At 35.0% G+C, this 20,752-nt stretch overlaps 1 protein-coding gene and 1 non-coding gene across 12 annotated transcripts in view; one reads left to right on the top strand and one right to left on the bottom strand.

The window, feature by feature from the left end:
- The window catches only part of LOC102984469 (sodium channel protein type 2 subunit alpha), a 147,769-nt gene that overhangs the window by 4,960 nt on the left and 122,057 nt on the right, over positions 1-20,752 (bottom strand). For 8 of the 11 annotated variants that reach the window (XM_024122214.2, XM_007128310.2, XM_024122216.1 and 5 more), the window contains 8 exons: positions 16,770-16,924; positions 15,006-15,179; positions 11,387-11,509; positions 10,107-10,388; positions 8,749-8,802; positions 5,728-5,865; positions 5,258-5,362; positions 245-515 (listed from right to left, as the gene is read on the bottom strand). In XM_024122214.2, coding sequence (XP_023977982.1) covers positions 245-515; positions 5,258-5,362; positions 5,728-5,865; positions 8,749-8,802; positions 10,107-10,388; positions 11,387-11,509; positions 15,006-15,179; positions 16,770-16,924 — 1,302 coding nt within the window. Of the gene's footprint in view, positions 1-244; positions 516-5,257; positions 5,363-5,727; positions 5,866-8,744; positions 8,803-10,106; positions 10,389-11,386; positions 11,510-15,005; positions 15,180-16,769; positions 16,925-20,752 lie in introns of all 11 variants that reach the window. The other 3 variants (XM_007128314.2, XM_007128309.2, XM_007128312.2) reach the window with 2 other exon arrangements.
- LOC112064576 (U6 spliceosomal RNA) lies at positions 17,839-17,948 on the top strand. The gene has a single exon (XR_002891540.1). It is a non-coding gene; the product is annotated as a U6 spliceosomal RNA (small nuclear RNA).

The raw sequence follows: 20,752 nt of genomic DNA, 5'->3' as shown, positions 1-20,752 counted from the left end.
TATTTTCTTCTGAAATGAGACAAGATGATAAATGAAACCTGCAGAATATAAATTCTTTTTTTTACACATCATTTCATACACAGCATGCAATTAGAGAAATGACAAGCTGAGAATGGACTAACAATTAGACTTTTATTTGACATTTCGGGGTGAATGAGTAAGATTAGCGAAAAAAACTTTAAAGCTTTAAAACACAAATTTTCACTACTAAATTCCTTAACTGAGTAAAAGCAGCTCTTCTTACCTACGATGGAGAGAATGACCACCACAAAATCAAAAATATTCCATCCGATGGTGAAATAGTAATAACGAAGAGAGATTAGTTTCAGCACACATTCTCCAGTGAACAGAACAATAAACACCAGATTAATCCAGTACAGAATGTTTGTCATTTCTTGACTCTGGTCATCAGTTTCCACCATCATGGTGACCATGTTGAGGCAGATGAGGATCATGATGCTGATATCAAAGACTTGTTTGGTTACAAAATCAAAGACCATCCCTTGAAATTTGTTCTGAAACAAAGAGTATGTAAAGTTCACTTAGAAACTGAAAAAAAAAAATCAAGTTCAACTTATCTGATTTTAATATAGCAATATGAAAATGTAGCTTTTATTAAAAAACACTCTATGTTTGTTTTACACTTAGAAGAAAATTTGTGTTTTGGAATATCCAACTCTTTCCAAATGTATTTGTTTTATTTATACTGTTCATGATACCAGATTTTACAAACTGATTTTATGTTAAGAACAACCTGTTAGGTTCTCAGTGCCCAGAACATCACCATGTGTACAATGGACAGTTAGTAAATATTTGTCACTATAATGAGTCTTTGTTATTGCCTGTGTTGGGGGTAAGCATCAAAATTAACTTTGAAGAACTAATGAATAAATACTTCTCTTTTTTCTGTCATATTCCCCCCTAGTTTCTCCCTTTATATACCCCCCAACCCCCGGCAAAGCCAAAGCGTCTTAAATTCTACCTTAATTCTACCTCAAGGTTCAGTTGAGAAGACGTTTTTAGAATTATAGTTTAAGAAAAAGGACATTAGTGGAATAGTTGGTGAAATCCAGTTAAATTCTACATTTTATTTTATGGTATTACACCAAGATTAATTTCTTAGTTTTGCTAACCAATCTATGGTTATGTAAGAGGTTAAAATAAAGGAAAGTAGGGTGAGGATTTTGTGAGGTAACTCTTCTATGAGAATAAAATTATCTTAAAAAAATTACAGTTCAGAATTCAAATGTTCAAACTCTGCCCTATTCAATTTGGACCTTATTCCAAGCACTAACTGGCCTTACGTCTTGTTTATGAAATTAAGTCCTCATCTTGTAAACCAATTAAGCCCATTGACCCTATTTTCTTCCTTTTTGCCTCTATCTGCTTAGTATTGAGGCACTCTAGAGCTTGGGCCTTGGCTTACCTCTGCTAGCTTGTCTTCTACCTTCTCAACTAGAACTACAGACGTTCTGCTACCTCTGCGCTCATAGTCTGCTTTCCCAGATCGACACATTTATTGGTCTGGATTCTCTATGTTAGTGTTTTGTCCTCTCCCTAGTAGAAGCATCCATTACTCCCTATTGAAATTCTGGGACATCAAACACCACCTGTTTGTTATATTTTGCTATTTTCTCTGAATACATATTTAGCCTGCTGGGTTGGACTTAACATTGTTTCAGCTGGGTCTGTCCTTCTAGCGCCTTCTTCAACGTAATAAATGCATCTAAGTCCAGTTCTAAATACTTCGTTCTTAGCTCTTGTGTACTGCAGTTTACTTTTCCAAGGCTAGTTATGGTCCCGTTATTTCTACCCTTCTGATACTTCCTACCACTCTTGTACCATATCATTTTATCTTTATCATATCATTTTATCTTGTTTATCTGTCTCCTCTGTCCTAACACCTCTGTCAAGGGGTATTATCAGACAGCCCTTCTCAGTCTGGTGAATCCTAACTCAGTTTTAAGTTTTAAGCACTCTGTGATCTCAGAAAACTTTGTGCTTACATTTGTTGTAAAAGTGATGACATTTTATGACATCAATTGTTCTTATTTAATTAAAACCTTTTTCTCTTCCACAGATATAGCACCTATAGTGTAGTAGATTCAAAATTGCACAAAATCAGAAACTTGGTGTTTATTTTCATATCAGCATGATCAATAAAAAGCTCCTTAGATTCCCTGTCCCTTTAGTTTTCCAGTGGATTACCTCAACGTACAACTCCAATTCCCAGTTATAGATCACTGTCTCCAATTTAAATCCCAGAATATGCTGGAGGAAGCTATATAACCTTGGAGGCCTTGTTCACCAAAGATTTATGTTCTCTCACTTTATCTTGGCCCTTGACAATGATTAGCAATCCTTTGCCCCTCACTTGGTCCCAGGATAATTTCAAACTTCTCAGAAATTTCCCATTCTCTTGCCCTCTATTCTTTTTTGAGAACACCAAAGTCAACTGGTGTAAAGAAACTCTTCTACTTCCTTTTTCATTTCATATTATCTTGTCTCCCACACCTGTCTTTTTATATATTACTCCAAATTCACTGGAGGACTCAGTCCCTTTTGCTCTCTACACTGTTCTTGAGCCACATCCTGAACAACGTTATTCTATATTTATTCCCTTTCTCTTCAATCTCTTCTTCTCCAGAACTCCTGCTTTGCTCTGAACCTAATCTCTCAATCTTTGGAAACTTTATTTTACTACTTCTTCTAAACATTCATTCTCTTTCAGACTCCCTTTTTGATTGTAAAATTCTGTAAACTAGCATCCCCAATTTTTTCTCCATTCATGTTCCTACTTCATATTCTGCATGACACCACTATTCATCCAGTTGTGTGAGGCAGAAACTCATAAGTCATCTTTGTTGCTTCCTTCTTCACCTCTCATATTCAATTAATAAACCTTTTAATTTCATTCCTGTGATAGCTTACAAATCCATCCCCACACCACTCTACCTATCATCTCTGAAATAGTTCCAAAACGAGTCTACAAGGCACATACTGCCTCTGTCAGTGCTGGTTGAGTGATATTCACAAAACCCAAACGGACCAGGTCCCCTTCAATGGCTTCCCATTGCTCTAAGGACAAAGACTACTCTTGAACATGGCCTATGAAGCCCAGAAAAGTGTGGACCATCCTAACCTCTTCATCCTCCCCATGTCCCAAATGAACCCCCACCCTCTGCACTCCAGCTCACTGGCCTTCCTACCTCAGGGCCTTCACATATACATTCCTCTTCTCTTCCCACATTGCCTACTGATGCTTCCTCATTCTTCTCCATGCCTCAGCTCATGCTTCAGTGAAGCCTTCCCTAACTTCCCTGATTCATCAGTCCCCTCTTTCTTATCAGCTCTCATAGCCAAATGGATCGTTCCTTCTTGGATATTTCTATATTTATTGGGGTGACTATTTGATTAACAAATAGACTCTTTATTGTTCGATATCTAAATCCGAATGTTTAGCATAGTACATTGTTAATGAATGACTGAATGGATGGATTTTACCAAATCATTTCTTAATTTGCCAAATTGTTGCCAATAATAGTCTAATTAAGTGCACTGATCGTTTCCTGTGCATACCTGTCCCTGTCCAGGTAAATCTATGTCATTTGATGTAATTAAACAGCCATTTAAAAATTTCTTTCTCAATAATTTATCTACATATATATGTTGCCTATTGATAAATCTCACTCCTTCACTGCTTTACCTCTTCCTATAATGGTGAAGTGCCCAAGGCTTCATGCTCAGCACTTTTTTTTGGCTCTTTTTTTTTTTTTGATATATGAAATGAATGAATCTAAGCTTCAGAGCTCAACTGAATTATGTCTGACAATGACAACTCTAAAATCTTTGTCTCATATTCATAAGACCTAATTTTTCCAAATGCCTTTATAAGACTTTATGTTAGTGCAATCAGTAATTTCACAAAACATTAACTGTTTTACATTTTTCATTATCTACATGTCCTCCCTCTTTTCCTATATTTTATAGCTGCCTCATCCTACTGAGTCTTCTTGTTGGCTCATTTATTTCCTATGTTCCAGTCCTATTGGCATGACCCCATATTGTGGACTCATCTTCTTGTATATAAGCGTTCATCTTCTTGTCCGAGGCCCAGCATTATCTTGTCTCTAACATCTTCTCATGCCAGTCTCTAAAATTGTTTTCTTCACATTACTATGCTGTTCACTTAACTATATTTTCATTTGGCTTAATTAAGATCAACTTCTTCAGACTCATAGTAGTAACCTTGACTCATTTAACCCAGAAAACCTTGTGTTTACTGCTCACTATTTCAAATATATCACTATTCTCCACTGCAATATTTATTTCCATGGCTTTGGAGTATATGTTTTCTTATATAGGGCATTACTCTGCTTTACTCCCCATCCATTCAAGTTGTATTATTTCTCAAAGAGTAGGCTCAAATTGTCCAATCCTAATGTTTTGTCCAATATAACTATCCACTTTCTTTGAGCTTTTGGCTAACTTACAAATAAAACATGGGCATGGCCAGTTTTAGCTTGGCCAGTTTTACATCATCACTAATGGAGTCATAGAGTCATGATTCCTGGGGAACACTGGATTGCCTTGTACCATGTATACCTTGGGGGAGGACTTCTGAAACATAGAAAAACTCAGGAACTCTCCTGACAACAATTCCTTGCAGCAACCAAACAGAACCAGTAGCCATTGGCAAATATACAATTGGAATAGCCATAAAAAGTCTTAAAGAATGATGTCATCTGATTTAGGGGCAAGATGCTAGGAGGAAATAGACTTTTCTTAAAAACCAGGAAAAAACAAGACCTGTGACTTTTTCCATTAATGTTTCCATTCAATCTGCAGAGTTGGACAGAATATGGGGCATATCCAAGAGGTACCGATTATCCCAATTGGTCCCCACTGCACTCTGAGAACATTCAATATTCCCACACTATGTATATATGAATATGTTTTCTTCTCTGCATTATTAGAAGCTCCTCAATGACATCAATCCTATGGAATAATATTGGCATATAAGTCTGAACATTATTATTAATATGTATTTTATGTCTGTATATAAAATATATTATGTAATTTCTATATAGTATGTATACATAAATTACAAATACTTAGGCTATTTAGGCTAGCTAGTCACATTGCTGAGGCAAAAACTTTGTTTTGCAAATGCACAAAAATTAGTATCTAGCAATTTGGGCTGTAAAAGTGATAGATAGCATAGCTTTTATTGATGATGCAAGTATGTTATTCTTACAGCAGGTCGAGGTATGGGTTTTTGTGGTTTCTTTGAACCCAGTTTTTTCATTGCATTGTAGTATTTCTTCTGTTCTTCTGTCATAAAAATGTCTTGACCTCCAAAGTAAAGAAATGAAAGAAAAACTTGTAAAAATCACATCCTTTGCTAGCTACAAAATTCATCTTAGTAATTGTGTGAAAAATGGCTCCACATTCTATTCTAATGCTACTAATTAATATATGTATTTTAGAGATGCATATATTCAATGCATAAATTATGCCATATTAGTCAGATTTCTATACTGGAAATATCAATACATGCTATCTGAATTATCAATCACTTAAAAACTCATAGATGATTAAATCTCTCAAAACAATTTCTGAATTTTATATTCTTTCTTTTTGTTGACTGCATTTGGAGCCAAAAGGAAACAGTGTGATATGTTTAGTTCACATTTTAGAGCAAAGATGAAGTTTTAGTATACTTATCTTCTTTTTCTGTTGGTTGAAGTTATCTATTATGACACCAATGAAAAGATTCAGAGTAAAGAATGAACCAAAAATAATAAAGATGACAAAATAAAGATACATGTACAGATTGTCTTCATACTTGGGTTGTAATTCTACCTACAAAATATGAAAAATGATAACTATTAGACCTAATCCACGTTTCACAAAAAAGACATCAGTGAATTTTTGATTCTCAAAGCATGTCTCTATCACTGGAAATTTAAAAAAATTAAACAGATTTTATGAAACATCAAATCTAACACACCTATTGAAGAGTCTCTAATATGGTTCACTGACTTGAGAAAATGAAACAACTCATAGAAAAGTCTGAATAATTAAAATTAATTTCACCCAATAAATGCCTAGATTATGAATGCACTTTCAATGCAGTTTCAAGACCCCAGTGGGACATGCAAAGTGGGGATTTCCTCTTCCTACAGAAAAGGTGTTGTAGTCACACTATTCTATGTTAAAAACTTTCAAATTTTACCCTCTCTGACTCAGCTTCTTCATCTGTAAAATGGAAAATATAGAACCTACTCCTCATATGGTAGTTGGGAAGGTTAAATGTTACTATTGTATATGAGAGGTGTTTGAACAGCACCTGGCCAATAGTAATAGGTAAGAGTAAAGGTTTGGGGCTTCCCTGGTGGCGCAGTGGTTGGGAGTCCGCCTGCCGATGCAGGGGACGCGGGTTCGTGCCCTGGTCTGGGAAGATCCCACATGCTGCGGAGAGGCTAGGCCCGTGGGCCATAGCCGCTGAGCCTGCGCGTCCGAAGCCTGTGCTCCACGACGGGAGGGGCCATAGCAGTGAGAGGCCCCCGTACGACAAAAAAAAAAAAAGAGTAAAGGTTTGATTTCTATTACATATTTCTGTTGATAGACTAGAGCCCTCTCTCATCCAGCACAGTTCTGATGAAAAAAGTATGATGGTTGGTTTAAGCTTTGGCTGTAATCTGTAGTTCAGGTCTCACAGGACATTGTTCTAACCAACTCAGTTAACTAGTCACAGGTGACAATGAACGCAGGTAATGACCCACTGTGTCATGAAATCAATTTAGAGGGTAATGGCCAACATGGAATTTTTTTTTCTAATGAAATAGGGTAAAATAGAAAATATTGGAAATATTGTAAAACTGCCTATTCTTTGATAAGACTTCTATTTTATTTATGCATGTGTGTAGTGGACAGTGATATAAAATATTTTAAAATGTCTTAAAATTAAATACAATGCAAACACAAAAGTGCACAGTACATAAGTGTTAGATGTAATAAACTCTTTTAAAGTGAACTTTACAACCCAAGATGTCAGAAACCCTTGGTGTATCCTTCGCAAACATAAATTCTACCATCCCTGCTAGAGGTAATGATTATCCTGACTTTTACAGTAATTATTTCCTTGCTTTTTCTCTAGAGTTAGAACCTAAGTATGCATTCTTGAACAATAAGGTTAGTTGTGTCTACATTTTGTCTAGTAGACACATTTGTTATAACAGTTACATTTTAAGATTCATCTGCATTATTATGTATACTGGATTCATATATCATTTTCAATACTGTTTAATATTCAATTATTTGCCTATTTCTACTACTTTTGAGTTGTTTCCAGTTTTTCACTAATGCAAAAAAAGTTATGCTCATTCTTATACATAGATTCTCCTATATATGTACACAAGTTTCTATAGAATATATTGCTAAAAATGGAATTGTGGGGTTAAAGAATACCTTGAACTTCAATGAATACTGTTGGTAATGCTCAACTTTTTTAAAGGAATATTTATCCATTTCCCCCCAACCAGCATACAAGAGTTCTTGCTGCTGTTTATTCTTAGCAGCACTTGGTATTGTCAAACTTTTTAATATTGCCAATCAGGAAGGTTTGTAGGTGATATCTAATTTTGGTTTAAATTTGCATTTCTCTATTAACTAATGAGAGTAAGAGTGAATAACTTGTCATAATCATAGTGGCCAATTGGACTCCATCTTTTGTGAAGTGCTTGAATGCTGAGGGGTTACATAGCAGATGGTGTATGCTACGTTATTAAGGAAGAAACTGAAAGCAAGTTGTGTGTCATGTAGGTTATTGATAAGAAAGGTGGAGAGAATTTTAAATGAATTAATCAAATAGGTAAGAAACCACTGCAGAAAATGAGATAATGTAAGAAAGCCAGCACAGTGAGTGGTAATAAATAATGAATTGTAACTATTATTCAAAAAAACCCATAACTGGGATTCTTGATAGTAATAGATACAATGCAGGGTGTTAAGCGCTCTCATTCTTTTTTTTTTAATAAGGTGAAAAAAAAATCAGGAATTCTTTCTAAGTTACCACCTGGTTTTTGGTGTCAGGGATATAATATTTTGAGCTTAATTACTATACTCTGGCAATATATCAGAAGCCAATCTCTTTTTCAAAATGTGATTTCCTCCCTTATTGTTAGTGAGAAATTAATGGAGATTATACAAAACATTTCAAAAGTGCTGATGTGTATAAGGTAGACTATGAAAGCCCCTTTTTCTACCACAAAAATCTCACTTCCCAGAGAGAAACACCATTAGGATTTTTTAATATGTTTATTTTGTTTTCTGTTTGCTTTTTTCACCATTAGTCAGATCCTTCCTATCAGAGGAAAGATCAAAAGCTGGAAGAAATCTGTGACAGATGAAGAAAGTGCCTGTGAGGGCTTCTAATTCATGGCCAGAACTATCAGAACCAAAAATAAGATGTCTCATTTTACAAATAGAGTCAACAAATTTTTAAGTGCCAGGTACCATGCTAGATACTAGGAAAGATATGTTAAAAGATTCACAGTGAGTAGAGAAATACATTTAAATCAAATTTTGGAAAGTGTAATGTAAGGTTGAATATTTTATTTTTCTAATATAGATGTAATCTATAAATTTACCTATGATTTCATTTTGTTGACAATATCACTAAATAACAACTGCAGAAATATTCACTGGATTAAATTAAACAATTTTCTCTCTAAACAGACTTACATTTCGTGAATCAACCGCTGCATACATGATATCCATCCATCCTTTAAATGTGGCCTGTAAAAAAAGTCACATTATTTAATTTTTTCCCCTCACAAATTATAATTCTAGAAAAGAGATTAAATATCAGATTGATTTACCAAGATTCATTCAAAACAGATATATAAAATAGTTTTGAATTAATATTTAAACTCTTTGGGCAAAGTTTTGTAACATATGCATTGAAAACTCTTCCTTTGTATTCTTCTATAACATCTTTTTATGCAGCTTTAACATCTATAATGAAATCACGATGGATTACAACAATATGCTATCATAAAAGCAATTATCAATAACTTTTGACTCTGCTGTATCTACAGAATATAACATGAAATAATTTCATGTATATAGTACTACCTTCAGACAAACGGAAAAATATGCTGTGTTGTTTGATCTTAATGCTTTCTTTTCTGCTCATCCCTTTCTAAGTGGTATTATCACCAACCATCAATCATGATGGCTTGTTCTTGAAACTCTCTTCAGTATTGCTAAATATACTATTTTGAGGCAGTTATTCTATAAGAAGCAGCATTATAATCTGAAGCAAACATTATATTTAATTGCAATTTACTTTTTAAAATATTTTGGTTTTGTGTGTTTGTGTGGGCATAGTAATCCTGAAGACAAGTCTTGTACATTTTTTTTCAGTTCCTTAGTGCCACAGGACCCTGCAATATTTATCTAGTGCTGGGTATTTTGTAGGTGGATCATCTCAGGGAGCATGTGGACATGACTTAGAGTGGTCAGTTCAGAAGTTGAATGGATTTTTATGAAATTATAGCAGACATAATAGACTTGATAGGAAGGTTTCCATTTGCAAGAGAGCAATCTCCCTATCTGAAAGCATTCAAGCAGCAGGAAGGAAGAGGGGAATCAAGGTAGGAGTTCGTGTGAGGGTACATTTGGTTACGGTGTTGGTGAAGGTTGGGCGGGTGGAGACTTGGCGAGGGTTTAGAGACTGTCTGGTACCTGAGAAGGAGGACAGAAATCTACCACCCCTCTCCCCACCACCTTTCCAACCCTACTCGCAGGCCACTGCCTCTACTTTGCTCAGATTAGGGATGGGGGAAAACAGTAGGAACCTACACAGAAATCTCAGTAACAAAGACCTGTGCTGGGAACCTAAGGCTTAGTCTGAGAGACTATAAACTTTGTAGAGCTGTCCAGTTTTCAACATGGTGCAGAAAAGACAGTTCGGCCATGATTGAGGAAGAATCTAGGCAGATGGGCTTGAGGAAGTATGTATTTGCAAACACAGAGAAAGAAGAATTTTGGACTCCTTTTCATAATACATCACAGTGAATAATAAGGTGGTTACTTACTACTTGAAGTAGAGAAAGATACCCGAGTCCCACATTATCAAAATTGACTTTCACGTTCTTCCACCGGGCAGTTTGGTTGCTCTCTATGAGGGCCTTACACTCACTGTAGTTGTTGACCACGCTGACATCAAACATTTCTCCAGTGGTGTAGTTAATACAGTGATAAAACTTGCCAGCAAAGAGATTCACTCCCATGATACTGAATATTAACCAAAAGATCAGACAAACCAGAAGTACATTCATTATGGATGGAATGGCTCCTAAAAGAGCATTGACAACAACCTGGCACAGAAATGAGATGGAAAAAGAAGTGAAAAGAGAGTCAGATCTATGGAAGGACTAGGAATTTAGGTCATTATATATGCAAACTTGATATAGAAAATATGAAAATCTTTCTAGTACTGAAAGTTTGATTCTCTTTTTAAAAAAATTAAAACAGCTACTGCAAACACAGTAGATTTTAAATTGGTAAAGTGAAAAGAATTTAAGAGCTAGCCATTCCTTTCTATGCAATCATGTGCATACAAACATAGGAGCACACACACCTACACACATCATCTGTTTCTGGTTGTTTTTGCAACATTCAGAGAAAGTCCAAAGTAACTATTTTAAAATATCACAAAAAAAGCATCTAAAAGTTCTTTTTTGAATAGCTAAATGTACGAGACAGGGCATCACCATTTCCTCAGTGCTGAGGGTATGTGGTCTCAGGTTTTGTGCCCCAGGGGATGACAAATGGCAGCACAAATTCCTCTGAGTTCTTTTATACCACCTTTCTAAATGAGTGTTAGATTTCCACAGCTGACCTACTTTTTAGCCATCTCAGCCTTCGTTTGAAAGCTAAAAGGCCAGATTTGAACTTTAAAAGGCTCAAAATACATCATATGGAGCAGGGAAGAAAAATGATGGGGAACGATGTGGTGGTTTCAAATTACAGTGAGTGGGATTTCGTGCACGTTTATAAATGGAAGGAACATAACTAATCTTGACTCACATCAGAAGCCTACACAACATGCTAGAAATTTCCCACAGAGTGAAAAAATCTAGTTAGAAGCAATCTAATTGTTTCTAATTAGAAGCAACCATTCAGGCATTATGTTCTGTGAGTGCCTCCAACAATGCGAAGTTTATGGATGTCTGACAAATATTACTGATTGATTGGTTATGTGAGTTTGAATGTAGAAGACACAAATTCAGCATGGATTTGTCATGTCTAAGGTTCAAAGCAGCAGTTTGTTCTCAATTCTAATTCCAACAAATTCTAAAGCATTTGGTCTTACCCTCATTCCTTCAAACCGGGATAAGGCTCTCAATGGCCTCAGAGCTCTTAGTGTTCTGAGGGATTTGATGGCACCAAGTTCTGAGTAACCCAAAGCATTTGCAGTTAAGCTAACCAATGAGACCTATACAGAAAAAGCAACACAGTTTTCTCATTTACAAACAAAAATGCTTACACAATTCAACCTTGCTCTATGTAATAAACCAGTAGTTCTCAAACTTTAGTGAGTATCAGAATCACCTGGAGAGCTTGCTGTAAACACAAATCGCTGGCCAAGGTTTGAGGTGGGGCCTGAGAATTGCATTTCTTCGAGTTCCCAGGTGAGGCTAATGATACTGGCCTGTGAACCACACTTTGAAAACCACTGCTATAAACTTACGAAAAAGAAGAAGCTATATGTGTTTTTTTTCAAGATTCTTGACAAGAAAATTTTTAAAAATTAAATGTAAAGCAAGAAAAAGAATGACACCGAAATGAAATTTTCATCTATAGATCTGTAAAACTTTATCGTTCCTCATATTACTGAGCAGACCTGAAAAAGAAATTAAAACTTAGTACAAGTATGCAAGTAAACTATGCAAACCACTATTGACTCTGAATATAAACACATTCAGAAAGATCTAGGTTTCTAAACAGCGGCTTAGTCTTCCTGTAAATGTCAATGTGAGGGCATATGATCATTAATTAGGGAAAATTAAAATAATTAAGTAAAAAAAATGTTGAGATTTTAGTATAACTAATTAGAAATTGTCAGAAAAATGTTTTCTTTAGTCATTTACACAGATGACTAATGCAGTTGATAGAAGTTCTAAAATCTCAGCTAAAAAGGAAAAGAACAACTGCCATAGGTGGCACAGAAATGTCTGATTTCCTTTGAAAATACATAGAAAACTCATTAAAGCTATATAAACTAAAAAGAGATATTTTCTCCTAAAGTGCACCTGAATTTCAAAAGTAGAAAAATGAAAACAGATGTGTAATATAGGTTTTAAGAATATGGTGTTAGTGTATATTTAAAAAATACATTTTTTAAGAAAAATAAGTGAAGCACAGAGAAAATTTTTACAACAAAACTTGACTTATTCGAACTAATTTGGCACATGTCACCTGAGATAGAGAAATCTTTAAATTTAGAAAAAGTTAATCTATAAAAATTTCTGAAGTGGTTTTTATATTTTTCCTAAAATCTAAACTTTTAGGCTTTGTAAGTCTCCTCTTCACAGATAACTGAAAAATAGTTACTGAATTATCATCTGTTGTGAAGATCTTCTACATATAAAACAAGAGGACCTATAGTACTTTATCTTCTCTAAAGACAAAATGAAAAAGAGATAGGCATAAATTAAAGGAGGAAAGATAAAAGTTAGACATAAGAAAAAAAATTCTGAACCACGGCAGTATTTATTGGCTAAAGAAGTAGTAAAATATCCAATTTTACATGTCTTGTGTAGCTGAATATGAAAAGGAGATACCTGTAGACCCTCTTCTCTTTTTGATCTTTATTGGTCTTTGGCCTGTAAATAGTAATCTCCTTCTATTCTATCACTGACACCTCCACCAAATTTCTCTCCCTGAAAGAGTGAGCTTTTCTCTTCACTTTCCATAGACAATTCTTTAGCGGCTTCATTACTAAATCATAAATCTAAATCTCTTTGTATGGCATCTCAGGTCCTTCAACCTCTTCTCCAACTTACCTTTCTTACCTTATCATCCAATTACAGAACGCTTTCCCTCACTTGTTTTGTGAACAAGCCCTGTTTGGCATGCATCAGTGTCTTTAAGGCTTTGGTGTCCTTCCCTTCATCTGTACCTGCTGACATGTCATCCCTCAAAAGCCAGCTCACACTGCACTGCCCTCATGAAGCCTTTGCTCTTTCCTCAGTGGAGCAGATGGCACTTTTAATATAGATGTCATCTTCTCGTTGTATACTATCTGTCCTCACTAGTTGTCTGTAAGCTCCCATAGGCCCAGAAAAATGGCATTCATATTTATCTCTTCCATAACAAAATAGATGCTCAATAAATATATTTGACATAAAGCAAAGTATTGATTAGTTTAATACATTATCATAATAGTTTTCTTAAATCTAAGAAGGTAAATATCAGGATATGCTAGTAATATGAGTAGCAGCTTATAGACTTCAACTAGATTTCTCTTAAGAATTTCCTTATTTTTAGGTAGTGTTGACTTAATGCTTTTATTATCACATAGATATATTAAATGCCAGATATTTTTATTAAAAATCATAACCACATACAGAAAATAAAGAAAAGTATCATCCATAATCTCATTATACAAATAAAATAACTGGTATTGTCTTGGTATATTTTTCCTTTGTAATGTCCACACATATGTGGTTTTAAGTATTAGTTATTGTCTTATTTCATTGCCAGTAAACTTTTGATATAATTCTGCATGTAGCTCTATATGTTATTTAAGAATAGATTGCTTTACGCAGATTCAAGGGAAAAAAGATATTTTCGTCTCTTAAATTCAAAGAATTCTCTTTGTCTCTTACAAATTTTTTCCTGTTTGGTGATTAGAAAACTCCTACTAAATTAAAAGTTGATATATTTTTCACCTGAAGTTGTAAAAAATAATTTTCTCCATGAAAGGGTCCATTTTTTTCTTTGCTAGCATATTTAAATTTTATATTTCAAAATACATCTTTAATTGCCAAGGAATTATTATAATCAACAGAATATTATCTTTAAAGTACACTACTTAACACATTGTGCTTTCCTGAAAATTCCAGAGTCCTCCTCCTCCGTTAGCTCTGAGCATCACTCCGTCCCCTCCCCCCAGGTTTCCTGTCCCCTATTTTCACTGGCTCACCTAGTCTTTTCTAGACAAAAGGCCTTTAAGTTCCTTTCTAGTCATTCAAAATGGACTATTAATTTAAAAGGGGTTTAAGAAGTAAATCTCCAAAACTAAATGAAAGTGATTTAAAAAAATTTTTTTAGTTAAGATATTACATGCATTAAAAAAGGTGAGATCTTCCTCAAAATTTTCCCTCAAAAATCAGGGAATAATCTCATATTCATATTTTTAAAGCTTCATATTCTGATACTGCATCTTTATTTTCAACACCATCGTGGTTTCACAAAACTTTTAAATAATTGGTCCATAGCCAATCTGTTTCTACCATCATACAAATTAAGAAGTGTCTCTTGCTATTTGGACTTTCAAATTTTTTTGTAATTAGTAATCTACCTGTGGGACAAACACTTTGCAACAGGCTCTGGTGCTGATGAATATAGTAACATCAAAGATGCCCTTGAAGAATTTAAATACAGTTATTGTATGAAATGTGAGAGTGATAAAAGCAAAACTTCTATGTTAATATATTATTTTGTATAACTTGGAATCTTAAATATTAATTTAAACTAAATCAATACATACAATAAGTTCCATGTGACTGTTTCATCTCTGAAAGTATATACATTTAAACCAGCAAAAAAATTGTTTTGGGGCATTTTCTTATTGGGAAGATGGGAACCATCATTTATATTTGGGGCCAAGCAGTACTTACTGAGTGCCTTTTATGTGCCAGGCACCATTGCTACCACATATCATTCACAAGCCAACAGAATGAAACAAGAATGTGCAGAATACTCACATCGACAATCAGGAAATCTAGCCAGCACCAGGCATTGGTAAAATACACTTGAAAGCCATATGCAACCCACTTGAGAAGCATTTCCAGGATGAATATATAAGTGAAAACTTTGTCAGCATATTCTAACATGGTCTTAATGGTTTTTCGCTGTTCAATATATATATCTTCAAAGGCCTGTAAGTGAAAAAGCTTCACTGAATTTCATTTTCATAAACTGTCTCTAATTGGTATTTTATTAGAGAAAAACTGCTGCAAGCCTCTTCTCAGGTGCTTAAGGGTGGAACACTTTGTGCTTCCCAGAGCTGCACTTTGCTTTATAGTTATCTATATGCAAATGACTGTTGACTGAGCATTTATCAACCAATTAATTCAAATAATTTTTAAATTTTGGTATCAGGGTACCCCAAAAGAGCTTAAAATTTTTGAGACACTGCCAGCTGCTTCTCTCTACAGCAGGAGGCAGAAAATCATCTTCAAGCAGATCTGCTTTGTTCAGTGCAGAGCTGTGGACTGTAGCCCTTCAGTAATGCAAATGTAAGGCAAGGAGCCCCCTTAGCCTGGGAAAGGGGAATGGATTATGATCTCTAGCTTTCTCCTCTATCTCTCTTGCTCAATCTGGGCATGTGTGTGGTGTATATCTAGAACCTCCCTTTGCCACTATTTTGCAGAGTTCTTTGGAAAGGGAGGGGGGAATTCATTTGCAGGAGTCCCTAGGCCTTCTGGAATGAAAAGAACATTTATTTAATTCAGTCCTCTTACAAGAAAAACTATCAGGGTAACCTGGTGGTCTGGATCAAGGAGAAAGGAAAATTTTTTTTTGGAGTAAAGGGGGATCTGGGTTTGTAGGTGGGGCTCAATACAAGAGCCTAAATGCTTTTCAGCTCTATCTATAGCTGAAGCTAGAAGCCTCTCAGAAGCCAGCTTTTGTGCATGTTGGTCCACTTTGGTGAGCTCTGACTGGCTGTAATTGATAACCGTGAGCTGCTACAGCAAGGGCACTAGTCACCGACAAGATGTCACAGTTCCCTCTCTACTTGGCATTAAAATACAGAGCTGACCCTCTTTGCTCCAAGTACATGACAGGTTGCAGCATCCTTAATCAAATCAGAGGTGGGCTTTGAGGCCTCCAGATATAATGCCGATCCTCTTACTGAAATCAACTCACCAAACATAAGCAACTAATAGAAAAATAAACAAATAAAAGAAATGTAACCACATTTACATTACCAAATGGAAAACAGGACACACTATTTTCATTATATTAATCAATATTTTGACCAAATTGACCATTCTGTGGAATGAAATCAGATATAAAATAAGTTTGTAATGCTTTCACTTTGCTACTCATTGGTAATTAAGTTAGTTTACTATTTGCCATTCAATGTGATTGGCACTAGTGAATCAGCATGAACAAGACAGGTGGGTTTTATGCAGCAATGGAGCTTATGTTAAACAGTTTGATATTTAGCTGATAATCCCATATAATGTCTACATACTCATTCTTAACAGGAACTGGTTCTGATGACTAAAAGAAAGATCCTTCCTTAAATATTCACAAAAAATCATACTGATCTAAATTTGATTCAATCTGAGGCCTATTCCAGAACAATGAAAATTGCTATTTAAGTAGTGTGCTAAAAATATCATACAATGTCTCTCATATTCACAAACACCTTGTTGTAGAAACATGTAAGAGGAGGTTCATTAAGGGGAAAGGTGAAGGATTTCAGGTAAAAGTAAAAGAGCAAATCATATTTCACCTACCAGTGCCCCACTGCTGAGTAGAATCATGAAGACAATGAAGGTTTCGAACCAGTTATGCTCCACTATCTTATAGCAAGTTTTTCTCAAGTTCCACCAGAGTTTCCCTTTGCCTTCTTCTATGCTTATCTGACAACACTTAAACTTCCGTACACAGTCTAAAATATGTCAAAGTAAATGAAGAAAAAAATTACTCTTTGATTATGTATATTTGTGTTGGTGTGAGATTCATCTACATTATTACCTGATATATTGTAAATAACTATTTTTTAATATGGCTTTCACTTGTAGAAGTAGAAATCATCTATACTTTTTTTACTCATTACTCATTTTACTCAATGAGTTTTACTCATTTTACTCATTTACTCAACTAGTTTTTAGTGTTTATGGGACTATTATAATGAATTATATTGCATTATAAAAACACAGAACAACAGAAAGAAGTAAAATCACCAAAAGTTGATATTTCCATCCTATCCTTATCCTATGAGTATGAATCCACTCATATACAGACTTTATATATATTTAATTTCTAATTAGTTAACTTAATGGTATAATATAAACATTTCCCTTTTTGTTACAAGTAAATAGAATTTTGAAAGGTTTCACATGCTTCTCTAAATAAGATTACCAGACATAACCAAAATTTATATAAAGATTCCACTATTATTGAATATGTTTTTGTATTTAATTTAATTTATTTTTTTATACAGCAGGTTCTTATTAGTTATCCATTTTGTACATATTAGTGTACATATGTCAATACCAGTCTTCCAATTTATCACACCACCAATTATTGAATATTTATGTTTCTTTAACTCTAGGTATTATCAGCAATAAGGTAATAGACACCTTTGCAGTCTACTATATCAAAGGCTTGCCAACAAATATTTATTGAATAACTGTTTATTCAAGGAATTATATTCGACAAATTATAAAACTAGAATGTGTAAAACACAGCCTTGTTCTAAAAAGAGTGTGTATTTTGAGTAGGGGAGATTTGCCCACAGATATTACAGTTGTAGAAAGCAAAATAGGTATTGTGAGAGTTTACCAGCAGATTAATTTCTAATACTGCACTCACTTCGGCAGCACATATAAAACACTGGAATGATACAGAGAAGATTAGCATGGCCCCTGCACAAGGATGACAGGCAAATTCATGAAGCATTCCATATTTTTTACAAGGGAATCTCCATGAGGTTAACAGCTGATCTTTCAGCAGAAACTCTGCAAGTCAGAAGGGAGTGGCAGGACAAATTGAAAGTGATGAAAGGGAAAAACCTACAACCAAGATTACTCTACCCAGCAAGGATATCATTCAGATTTGATGGAGAAATTAAAAACATTAGAGACAAGCAAAAGCGAAGAGAATTCAGCACCACCAAACCAGCTTTACAACAAATGCTAAAGAAACTTCTCTAGGCAGGAATCACAAGAGAAGGAACAGACCTATAAGAAGAAACCCAAAACAATTAAGAAAAAGGTAATAGGAACATACATATCGATAACTACCTTAAATGTAAATGGATTAAATGCTCCAACCAAAAGACAAAGACTGGCTGAATGGATACAAAAACAAAACCTGTATATCTACTGTCTACAAGAGACCCATTTCAGACCTAGGGACACATACAGACTGAAAGTGAGGGGATGGAAAAAGATATCGACGCAAATGGAAATCAAAAGGAAGCTGGAGTAGCAATTCTCATATAAGACAAAATAGACTTTAAAATAAAGACAATTGCAAGAGACAAAAAAGGACACTATATAAAATGCTCCAACCAAAAGACAAAGACTGGCTGAATGGATACAAAAACAAAACCTGTATATCTACTGTCTACAAGAGACCCATTTCAGACCTAGGGACACATACAGACTGAAAGTGAGGGGATGGAAAAAGATATCGATGCAAATGGAAATCAAAAGGAAGCTGGAGTAGCAATTCTCATATAAGACAAAATAGACTTTAAAATAAAGACAATTGCAAGAGACAAAAAAGGACACTATATAATGATCAAGGGATCAATCCAAGAAGAAGATACAACAATTGTAAATATTTATGCACCCAACATAGGACAACCTCAATACATAAGGCAAATGCTAACAGCCATAAAAGGGGAGATCAACAGTAACACAATAATAGTAAGGGACTTTAACACCCCTCTTCCACCAATGGACAGATCATGAAAAATGAAAATAAATACGAAAACACAAGCTTTAAATGATATATTAAACGAGATGGACTTAATTGATACTTATAGGACATTCCATCAAAAATCAACAGAATACACTTTCTTCTCAAGTGCTCATGGAACCTTCTCCAGGATAGATCATATCTTGGGTCACAAATCAAGCCTTCGTTAATTTAAGAAAAATGAAATCTTATCAAGTATCTTTTCTGACCACAACTCTATGAGACTAGCTATCAGTCACCAGAAAAAATCTGTAAAAAATACAAACACATGGAGGCTAAATAATATGTTGCTAAATAACCAAGAGATCACTGAAGAAATCAAAGAGGAAATAAAAAAATACCTAGAAACAAATCACAATAAGAGGGAAGTTTATAGCAATATGATCCTACCTCAAGAAACAAGAAAAATCTCAAATAAACAACCTAACCTTACACCTAAAGCAATTAGAGAAAGAAGAACAAAAAACCCCCAAAGTTAGCAGAAGGAAAGAAATCATAAAGATCAAATCAGAAATAAGTGAAAAAGAAATGAAGGAAACGACAGCAAAGATCAATAAAACTCAAGGATGGTTCCTTGAGAAGATAAACAAAATCAATAAACCATTAGCTAGAATCATCAAGAATAAAAGGGAGAACTCAATAGAATTAGAAATGAAAAAGAAGAAGTAACAACTGACACTGTAGAAATACAAAGGATCATGAGAGATTACTACAAGCAACTATATGCCAATAAAATGGACAACCTGGAAGAAATGGACAAATTCTTAGAAAAGCACAACATTCCAAGACTGAACCAGGAAGAAGCAAAAATATAAACAGAAAAACCACAAGCACTGAAATTGAAACTGTGATTAAAAATCTTCCAGCAAACAAAAACCCAGGACCAGATGGATTCACAGGCGAATTCTATAAAACATTAAGAGAAGAGCTAACACTTATCCTTCTCAAACTCTTCCAAAATATAGCAGAGGGAGGAACACTCCCAAACACATTCTACAAGGCCACCATCACCCTGATACTGAAACCAGACAAAGATGTCACAAAGAAAGAAAACTACAGGCCAATATCACTGGTGAATATAGATGCAAAAATCCTCAACAAGGGCTTCCCTGGTGGCGCAGTGGTTGAGAATCCGCCTGTGGATGCAGGGGACACGGGTTCGTGCCCCGGTCCGGGAAGATCCCACATGCCGCAGAGTGGCGGGGCCTGTGAACCATGGCCGCTGGGCCTGTGCATCCGGAGCCTGTGCTCCACAACGGGAGAGGCCACAACAGTGAGAGGCCCGCGTACCACAAAGAAAAAAAAAAATCCTCAACAAAATACTAGCAAACAGACTCCAACAGCACATTAAAGGGATCATACAATATGATCAAGTGGGGTTTATCCCAGGAATGCAAGGATTCTTCAATATACAATAATCAATCAATGTGATAAACCATATTAACAAATTGAAGGAGAAAAACCACATGATCATCTCAATAGATGCAGAAAAAGCTTTTGACAAAATTCAACACCCATTTATGATAAAAACGCTACAGAAAGTAGGCATAGAGGGAACTTACCTCAACATAATAAAGGCCATATATGACAAACCCACAGCCAACATCGTTCTCAATGGTGAAAAACTGAAACCATTTCCACTAAGATCAGGAACAAGACAAGGCTGCCCACTCTCACAACTATTATTCAACATAGTTTTGGAAGTTTTAGCCACAGCAATCAGAGAAGAAAAAGAAATAAAAGGAATCCAAATCGGAAGAGAAGAAGTAAAGCTGTCACTGTTTGCAGA

Source organism: Physeter macrocephalus, chromosome 2, assembly GCF_002837175.3.
Source record: "Physeter macrocephalus isolate SW-GA chromosome 2, ASM283717v5, whole genome shotgun sequence".
Taxonomy (NCBI): domain Eukaryota; kingdom Metazoa; phylum Chordata; class Mammalia; order Artiodactyla; family Physeteridae; genus Physeter; species Physeter macrocephalus.
Note: the sequence above shows the minus strand (reverse complement) of the source record. Positions and strands in the feature narration are given on the sequence as shown.